Raw genomic sequence first — 10,609 nt, 5'->3', positions numbered from 1 at the left:
AAGGCGGAAAGCTGGCAGAATCGTTAGTAATTTTCGTTATAAATCGATAAATAAAGAGTTATTAATAATTAAAGTTTGAAAATTTTGGTAATTTTAGCCAATCGTAAGTCACAGACACATTCATGGCTGTTCCGATAGTAAGAAGCGGAACATGAGAACTCAGCGTGCCTGTTGCCATTGTAACAAGCGAATCTAAACAGTCTTTTATTTACGAGGAAGCTCGTTTTCACAAATTTGATGCTGTCTTCTGTGTTCTGTGTGATTATGGCAGCAAGCTCCAGTAACTTCGCTTCTATTATGGAAACACTGAAAACAGAAGAGGATATTTTAAAACTGATAACTGTAAGTTAAATGTTTGTTTTTTAAGCATATTTAGTTTGTAATTAAACATATTTAAATTGTTTATTTAATGTTTGTTTCTTTTTATCATTGAGCTTTGAGGTGGTTGTGAGGTGTGCTAAAAATAACAGTTAAATATGATTTATTTATGTCAGAGGTTCTCAAACTTTTTGGGCCCCCCCTCATGGTCACATAATACCCTCAGCGCCTCCTCTCCTGTTGTGCGTATGCTCACATGTCCGAGATAGGAAGCTGTACGCTAGGGAGAGAGAGCACTGTGGTTCACGCAGTGCCGACCCTGGTGTGCTGGTGAAAGGTAGTGTTTCTTTTTGACTCCGTATGTGTTGTGCTTAAAAACATGTTTATATTCTTGAATGTGATAAAGTGTAGAATTGGATTATTATCCTGCTTCCAGCTTCAGTGTTGCTGCCAGCATTTGAAAAATAGGGCAGATTTTCCCCCTTTATTTTGTGATTTTGGGGTGATTTTTGAAAAGCTAGGGTGAATTCGCGATAGTGTCAGTGAACAAATTAAACACACTGCCTGACAGTGGCTAAAACACACAACCGATCAAGTTTATGTATAAATATTACTTTTATATGTTTGTTTCCTTTTACACAATATTAAAACAATGGCTAAAAGTTTTCTGAAGCAGCACCCCTCCTCCCCACTAATTTTATCTATGAGCCACCACTGACAGACAGAGGAAGAGAGACGGACGGACGGACAGACAGAGAGACAGGCAGTTGATTACACACAAATGTATATTTAGGTGATGCAGAATCCAGTGTACTTTAATATTGACAGCTGATTTAGAGCAAAGCAGTTATTTTTAATATTGCTTTCGAAATATCAGTGCAACAGATTGATCAGAGTCCAATCAAATCGATTCAGTATATTTAGTGGTCCCTGTTATTGATCTGATAGGGAATAAGAAATTGAGAGTGAAAAAGGGAGATAACTACTTATACATTCAGTGATTCTGTCAAAAATCAGGAGAAAGCTGTGTCGTAGTTATGTCCCTTGTCCAATCTCGCTGAACCGAAAGATTTGGTGCGAAAAGACATAACTTATGAAAATAAAAGGAAAAAAAGGTGAGAGGTGAGTTCAGTGTTAAATAACGGAAATAGAGGCCTGTCTACTCCATTTAATTAGATATCACTCCAGTAAAAACTAGGGTTCTCTTTTTAAAGGAAGATCGTTAAATGAGACCTTCATTGTTTAAATTTCATTGAGATTTACATTCAATCAATGTGATCGATAAAGCACTGATCGAATGCAAATATCTTACTCTTCTGTTACAATTCCATCCTCATGTTGGATGTATTATATAAATATTAAACCCACCTCAGTACTTTATTTTATCGACCCTGGAAGAATGAAAGACAAAGTCGACCTCAGCGGGATTTGAACTCAGAACAGAATATAAAATGTCGACTAAATTGATTCCCGTCATCCCCTAATATTTGAAGTAAAGGAATGAGGTAGTCGGTAGAGCACCCAACTAAATGTCGTGTGCTATTCAGTAAAATTCTGAGTTAAAATTCCCACTGTGCGTTGCTTGTCCTGTCATTGAATGGACTTTCTCTGAAAATATCTGGATCATGGCTGAATATGTTTAGTAGCCAATGTTAAGTGACAGACTGGTGGAATCGGTGGAGCGCCCAACTATTATGTTACTGTATTCAAGTTATATTCCTTATTGAGTGTTCAATCAGACTTCTACAACCTTTTTAATTGATAAAATTATCTCTCATTTGTCTTTTATTCAATCTTAACCAAGAAATCTTGTGATCAAAAGGAGTTTCTCTCATCACCAGCTCCTCTTATTTTCAGACATTATGTACCTGGAACGGTATCATTTAATATATTCTTCTCTTTGTTATGACAGAGGGAGTGATTTGAAGGAGATTTGGTTGCTATTTCTAGCAAATCTGGCAACATCATAAAAGATCCCACAGCCACCATTAGTCCAAATCACAAGGTACCAGTAATTAACTGATATCAATTAAATCACATCTCTTTACAATAATTTCTAGCCTTGTCTCTAAGATGAATGTCTCTTTCTGTTCTGGTTTCAAATCTCACCAAGGATAACTTCGATTTTCTTAGGTCCATAAAGTAGCCACTAGGTGGCAGCCTTGTGCTTCTTATTAGGACTTGACATTAAACCAAACTAAGATGGTGAGCTGGAAGAATCGTTAGCACGTTGGCCAAAATATTTGGCAGCATTTCATTCGGAGTTCAAATTCCACTGAGGTTGAGCTTTCCTTCTTTAGAGGTCAATAAAATAAGTACCAGTTGAGTGCTGGGGTCAATGTAACTGACTTGCCCCCTCCCCAAAATTGCTGGCCTTGTGCCCAAATTTGAAACTAATATTAAATCAAACTCCTACAGGTCAGTGATGAGCTCTTGGTAGCCATGTTTCAAATTCCACTGAAACAATTTCACTAAACTGGACCAGAATGGATTTAGTCTACTCTATCAGCTAAGGACTCGGAACACAAAGAGGTGGAACAAATACCACAAGATATCTTGTCTGATGTTGTTACAACTGTGTCAGTTCACGGTCATGGTCTGGTACCTGGCTTTATTGACACTCCCCCCCCCTCCTGAGGGGATTAAGGTTAAAATTGACCTCAGTTGAGTTTGAAGTCAGAACGTAAAGAACTGGAAAACTCCTGCTCTAACCAAGCTGCCAATTCACTGCCATTGCTGGCATGATGCCATCCCACTTTATCCAGGGTGGCTCCAGAGAGGGATCTGGTCAAATACCTTGTGGTAACCTGTTACATCATTTTAAGTTATGAGTTCAAATCTGGATAAGGTCAGTTTTACCTTTTGTCCTTCTGGGATCAAAGTAACAATAATTTACTTGAAATCAATTCTATTGGCTTTTTATCCGCCATTTTGTCTGGAGTTTTTCCCTGAAGTCAAAGTAAGAAATCAGTTTTAAAAACTATTGTCTTTGCTTGATACGTGTTTGGGATAAGATGAGGTGACATGGCATTCATGCCTTTCCCATAAATATTAGGAACTAGGAATTGAAACTGGTCTGCTGGTTCAGCTAGAAATGTGATTCCTTGATGTCTGCGATTCTGGCTTTAATCAATAATGAATGTCAGAGGTGAAATAATATTCATTAATATAACTGAATAACACTCCCGTCTCAGTAGTTCACTGGTATTTATTTTATCCACTCGAAAGAATGTGAAGTAAAGTGAATTGAACCTCACCGAGATCAGCCTTAAAAAGGGGTGGGGGCGTTTCTGCCACTGGAAGTTCAAATATATTTTAGAACTCTGCAAATAATAATAATAATAATAATAATAATAATGATGATGATGATGATGATGATGATGATGATGATGATGATGATGATGATGGTAATAATAATAATGATGATGATGATGATGATGATGATGATGATGATGATGATGATGATGATGATGATAATAATAATAATAAGAAGAAGAAGAAGAAGAAGAAGAAGAAGAATACTCCCTCATTTCTAGGGCAAGGATAACAAGATTATACCTACTTAGAAAGGAAGGTGGAGGAGGATTAATATCAGTGGAAAACTGCATGGAGTTAGCTAGAATAGATATAGACTCCTATGTCGGTAATAGTGAAGAAAGTTCATTAAAAGCTGCTAGAGTCACAGCAAGACATAGAGAAACCAAAACACCCAACAAACTTAAAAACCAGAAAACAGAACAGAAATTATGTGACTGGCAGGAGAAAGCGTTGCATGGTAGATTCTTAAAGATAGTTTCAGCAAATAGTTGTAGTGAGACATGGTTATGGCTGCAGAAGGGAAAGCTGAAGAGAGAGACAGAAAATTTGTTAGTAGCTGCACAAGATCAAGCATTAAGGACTTATTGAATAAAAGCCAAAAGAGATTATGCAAATCAAAAGAGGAAAGCATTACTCATATAGTAAGTGAATGTAGCATGCTGGCATGGGGCGGACCACCCCTACCACCCCCACTAGCTATGCTAGTGATTCCCCTTTGACCCATGAATAGTCAAGAAGGAAGGTGAAAGGATAGATAGATAGATACAACCCTCTTAAGTATGAAATAGCCCAGCTATGGAAAATGAAGAAGGTGAAGAGAGGGTCAATTATTGTTGGGTCTTTGGGAACAGATTCAGAAGATGTCAAGAGGTATATCAAGGAAACTGGAATAGAGTGTCCAGTGGGATGGTTACAAAAGGTTTGTCTCCTTGGCACGGCCAGAATAATCAGGAAAGTATTAGATAGCTGAAAAAAATGGATAGCATGGTACCATAGGCTGGAAGTAGTAAGCCCGCTATGCATGCAAGACTCCAGGAGTTCCAACAAAACCTGAGATAAAGAGAAATAACAATAATAATAATAATAATTCTTTCTGCTATAGGCACAAGGCCTCAAAGTTTGGGAAAGGGTAAATTGATTAGCTCAACTCCAATATCCAACTGGTATATATTTTATTGATTCTGAAAGGATGAAAGACTAAGTTGACCTTGATGCAATTTCAATTCAGAACATTAAGATGAACGAAATGCCGCTAAGCATTTTGTCTGGTGCTAATGTTTGTGCTAGCTTGCTGCCTTTGTAGTAATAAAAGGCGTTGCTTCAATTATTGGTCTACAGAGAGCGTCAGTGTGAGGAGACGACACGTCGTTCACCTTTTCCAGCCTAAGTCTCTTTATCTATGTCATGCAGGAGGGTTGTGTGGGGGGATGATGTTGTCTACCAATACTGAAGGACTGAATGATAATAATAATAATAATAATAATAATGTACTGATTCTCTGGGACTTCCCCGTACATACCGACAAGACTATAAAAGCTAATAAACCAGATATTATTATAAAAGATCAGACAAAGAAGACGTGTTTATTAATTGACATGAGTATTCCCTGTGATCATAATATAGCAGCGAAAGAATTTGACAAGATCAGTAAATATAAAGACTTGCTAATAGAAATTGAAAAAATGTGGCACCTCAAGGCGACTACCATACCAGTGATTGTAGGATCTCTAGGAATGATAAAAAAAGGTACTGAAACCTATTTGAAAATGATATTAGGCCTACCATCCTTACAGGAAGTGCGAAAAATCGTGTTAACTGGAACGACTCATGTACTGAGAAGAGCATTACCGCTGTGAAAACAACATCCATTCATGAATTTATTTATGTATTAATTCTTTTTAAATACATATTTTACCTGTGAATTTGCGTGTGTAAACTGGGAATGCATACAATGAGCTTCTCTGCCCTAAGTGTATGGAAAACACTCGGCGAGAAATGGGAGAAAATTTGAAGAAAGAAGGAAAAAAAAACAACATAATAATAATAATAATAATAATAATAACAACAACAATAAATTAATAAGTTGAGGAATTTTATTTCTTTGTTGTCTGCAGAAATAACGACTGAGACAAGTGAACGGTTTCCACTTGTTTTCTCATTTCGCAGAGAATTTCAAGACTGTTTAGAACAAGCCCCATGCTTACATTCAGATCCCCCCCTCTCTCTCACTGCAATTATAAGCATCGTCGACGACCTTCGTTTTAAAAATCAACTCGAAAATGTTTAATGTCGCCGTTTGGTGACATTTTAAATCTGGACAATTCCTCCATCAGTTTCGACATTATTGTTGTTGTTGTTATTGTGTTCATTGTTGCTTTTTGCTGCTGTTGCTGCTGCAGCTGTTGTTGCTGCAGTTGTTGTTGCTGTTTTACTCAACAATCTCACTCATCTCACTAAACACCACTTAAATCGTATCAATTATTGCAGAGGAATCAACTTCGATCTTTCTTTCTTTCTTTCTTTCTTTCTCATTATTCTTTGTATTTTATTTTGTTTTATTCTTTAAAGTAGCCGTTAACTTTAAAATATATTATAAAACACTGCGTAGTGAAAACGGTAACAACAACAACGACAACAACAATGGTTTCAACTTATGGCACGAGGCCAGCAATTTCGGGGAAGAAAAGTTCATTAATCTTTGTTTTTATGTCGTTTTAAAAGCAATTTGACTTTAAACAGAATAATCCAAATACTTTTCTATGGAGAATATATTTATTCGACTTTTACAGCTCGTGTGCCCCATCCCCCCACCACCACCACCACCACACAGTAAATGTTATTTAGGTAATATATACACTTACAACGGTGTCATTAATTAGGCAATGGTGGTGATATTGGTGGGGGTGTTGACGGTGATGATTGGTAGTATTGGTGTTAACAACAGGTGGTGGTGGCGGCGGTGGCGGTGGCGGTGGTGATGTGACTTCATTCACACCTTGTCACCGTAATTTGTTGAAATACACTGTATTCCGATTGGTCAAATGTAGCGGTGTTCTCTGATTGGTTGCCTCTAAACGCGCCTTTATCACCGCCTCACCTTTTTTTCCTTGTTGACATTTTGTCAATTTAGCGTCGGATCCGAATCGAGAGTCCGCTCTGACGGAATAATCTGCCTCCAGATCCACAATGGCTGATGCTACACACCTCGAGGATGTAGAAGATTTAGTGAAAGAAGCGAAAACAGCATTCCGAGATCGATTCCATAGCGATCCCGACGTGGCAGCTTGTGCGCCGGGTCGTGTTAACCTGATCGGAGAACACACCGACTATAACAATGGATTTGTATTCCCAATGGTAGGTGTCTTGTAATTGGTGTCAGCCATCCTGTTAGTTATTTTTGTTTTTCCTAAGTAATTTTGATGGAAGCTTAAACGTCATGTCCTACCTTTTCTCCTCTCCTATTATGATTACGCACCTAGACATTTTGGGTACTACTAAAGCAGCGCGGACCCGAACGCGCAGTCGCGCGTCCGCGCAAGCTAGTCTTGAGTGGTCGATCCTGACCCTAACTCTATCCCTAACCCGCGTGTGCAAATGAATACGTGTTTAGAGTTAGGATCGACCACTCACGACTAGCTAGCGCGGACGCGCGACTGCGAGTTCGGGTCCGCGCTGCTTTAGTAGTACCGACATTTTGGCATAACTACAGGGTTTTACCCCCCAGACTTTGGGAGGTCATAACTTTCAGAAAAATGAATATTTTTTAATGAAATTCTGGGGGGTAAAACCCTGTAGTTATGCCCTTTGTGTAAAAAAATTATTTACTTTGTTTAGAAAAAAACCTCTTACATGCTTTGCGCATGACGCGCACTCGCGCTTGGTAGTCGTGGGATCGACTAGTCACGACTCGCTAGCGCGGATGCGCGTGTATGCGAGTGCGCGCACCGGGACCACTCTTCTTGTATAGTACGCCATTAAAATACTATTATGGATCCCTGATTTATTATTTTGTTGCGTGGACCCCAGAATATCTTATTTTAACCAATGGTCTAAATAGAAACATAGACCACTTTACACGTGGTTAGGGGTTTTGCTGATTTACCGCCGTGAAAATATTCTTTTCTACTCTGGGCACAAGGCCCGAAATTTTGGGGGAAGGGGCCAGTCGATTAGGGTACTATTCAAGAAGAGTAGAATAAAAGGAACCTCATCCCAGCACGAGAACAATAGAGTCTTGGGGCATAATTACAGTTTGATGCCCCATCTTAACTTTCTTTCCTCATAACTTAAAAAGCAAGAAGGTACTCTTTCGGAGATGGTCTCTTGAGAGTGAAAATGAAAATTGCTCTGCTTTAACTTTTACTCGACGATTTACAGAAAACCACTTGAAGATAAGGACGACTGAACTTTGCAACATATTCAAAAGGGAATCGTCTCAATAATTGACACCAAATTCCATGTGACATCAGAAAATCTTGACAACTGGAAGTTAATTCCTTGAAATTACGAATTACTATTATCTCTACAGACATTTGAGTTTTCGATGAGAAATTTCAATGAAATAAATTATGTTTCATTTTAATGACAGACTTTATCGCCGAACAATCTGAGAAAATGAAATGAAGTCACCAACGTGAAGGGCTCCACATGCTAGACATAGCAGCTAATTCAATCTCATAATTCTAAGACCATCTAATACAACAAATGGATAATGTAGTTCTAAAGAGATGATAGCTAAAAGAACAATGACGGGATGGCTATGGTTGGAACACTTTTCATCCTAGGTTTAGTCGATCCAGGCTGACGTGGACCTCAACAATAAATATTTCCTGTTTCGTTGCACTTTTTCCGGCTAACCTGCTAGAAATAGGAGCCAAATTTGCCTTAAATTGATCCTTTATATCACCTAGCAAATAGACGAGATGGTCACGGCTGGAATGAATTTTATTATGGATCTGATCGATCAAAACAGCAACGATCGATTTATGAATCAGCCTCTTTATTTGGATGCTCGACCTGCTATAAATAGCAGTCAAATCTTATTGTCTTAAGGAAACGGCAATGCAATGATAAATATAATCAAACGGTGATTGTCACGGCTAGAACGCTATTGATCGATCGAGATTAATTCAGGGCAAGACAGCAACGTTCGCTTTTCATCATGCTAAAGGTAACAGCCAACTGACCCTCAAATCACATTGTACCATCTTAAAAAAGGAAGGTCACAGATTGGAAAGCTGGGGATTTTCCTAAGGGTAAACAATAACAACAGGACTCAAAATATAATTACATAAGGCAGATAATCAAATCAAACAAAGCCACTCCAACCGTGACCATCCCAACACATTTTTTAAAGATGTCAGCATGTAATTTGAAAGATTTGGTTGCTATTTCTGGTAAGAAGTGCTACTAGGGGTTCCGTCACCAGGACCCCCTAAAGACAATTCAATAAAATTAATTAAATTGCCTTTTTTTTTACCTTTAAATTTCCAATCATCTTCATTCAACACCTGTTTTTCATTCGCCTGTCTTCTAAAAGGGATAAATTAATGACATACCTAAAAAAAAAATAATGTTTAATTCCTATTTTAACGTCATAGGTTATTTTCTTTATTGAATATTTCAAATGTTCAATCCTTTCCGTTCACCAATATTCATTTTTACTGCCAAATTAATTGTACCAGATACTCTGAGATTTATTATTTTAATAAAATAAAGGTGGGGGAAAAAACTGTGCAAGAGTTTAATTAGTGAATTAGTGGTCCTTTCAACAGTCTTAAAGCATGCAATGAACAAAATGAATTTGGTATAAATTCATCCTATTGTAAAATTGAAGAAAACCTTAAATCGAAGGACAGTTTCCAAATACGTTATGGTAAATAATCATATACGAAATATAGGTCAATTAATACATTAAAATTAAAATTAAAAATTTCACGCTGTATTACATAAACATTTATACACGAAAATACACAGATGCATGTACATAGTTATTTACATATTTAGACATATATAACACACACACACACATATATATATATATATACATATATACGTATAATTTTGTAAACAAACCCGAAGGCTTGATAAGTTACAGAGAAAAGTGACTACAAAAGTCTTTTATACAATATATATAATATATATATTGTCTTTAATTTTTAATTATGAAAATCTATGGAGAGATTTTATCACAGCCAATTACACAGCATCATGTCTTTCAACAATGTATATACATTTAGTATAATACACAGATAGCAATTTTAATTCAATGCTATTTCAAATGCATATACTAAGTTTTTTACAGGCAACAAGTTTCCACATCTTTTGGGATTGCTTAGATCTATTTTCTCTTATTAATGAATTTAGGCTGAAATTCTTTAATTTGTTGGTTAATTCTGCTATGCATAGTTTCAATTCCATGCTGCATCCACTGACGTCTCTGGCACCTTCCAGAAAGGCATCAATGTCATACAAACTTCTTTTTCCTCTCTATTTCTGTGATTCTTCGTCACTAAACCCCAAGCAATGTTTTCTAGTCAGTAATCTTGAACAATAGCATCCTATTTTCAATGATACAAAAATACTTCTCACTGAGTACTGTGTTCTGTCATCTATATATATAAAAATGAGAATGTGTGTCTGTCTGTCTGTGTTTCATTCAAATTTTACACATGCCTTACTTAGGGTTCCAGTTGTGTTTTAGTCAAAAAAAATTATTAACTTCTTGCAGAGTTCGAGCACACGGCAACATAATATCTCCTCCACTATTTAAGTATTACGTGTCAAAAGTGAAACAAAAACACTCATGTCAAATACTTTCACTTTAAAAATGAAACTATTCCACTAACTGAAACAATCACATTTCGATACTGTAGTGACAGATACTTTCACAGAGAGAGAAAGAGAGAGACAGAAAGAAAGAGAGAGAGAGAGAGAGAGAGATGTATATGTATACATATACATGTATATGTAC

At 37.0% G+C, this 10,609-nt stretch overlaps 1 protein-coding gene across 2 annotated transcripts in view; it reads left to right on the top strand.

Annotated features, from left to right (window-relative positions):
- The first annotated feature begins 209 nt into the window (after window positions 1–209).
- Window positions 210–10,609, top strand: part of LOC106871097 (galactokinase) — a 23,494-nt gene continuing 13,094 nt past the window's right edge. Inside the window, exon 1 of one of the 2 annotated variants that reach the window (XM_014917397.2) lies at window positions 210–342. In XM_014917397.2, the coding sequence (XP_014772883.2) occupies window positions 238–342 (105 nt within the window). In that variant the 5' untranslated portion in view covers window positions 210–237. Of the gene's footprint in view, window positions 343–6,708; window positions 6,991–10,609 lie in introns of those variants that run through there. The other variant, XM_014917396.2, reaches the window with a different exon arrangement.

The sequence above is a fragment of the Octopus bimaculoides genome, chromosome 2 (genome assembly GCF_001194135.2).
Source record: "Octopus bimaculoides isolate UCB-OBI-ISO-001 chromosome 2, ASM119413v2, whole genome shotgun sequence".
Lineage (NCBI taxonomy): Eukaryota > Metazoa > Mollusca > Cephalopoda > Octopoda > Octopodidae > Octopus > Octopus bimaculoides.
This window is presented reverse-complemented; position numbering and strand designations above follow the sequence as displayed.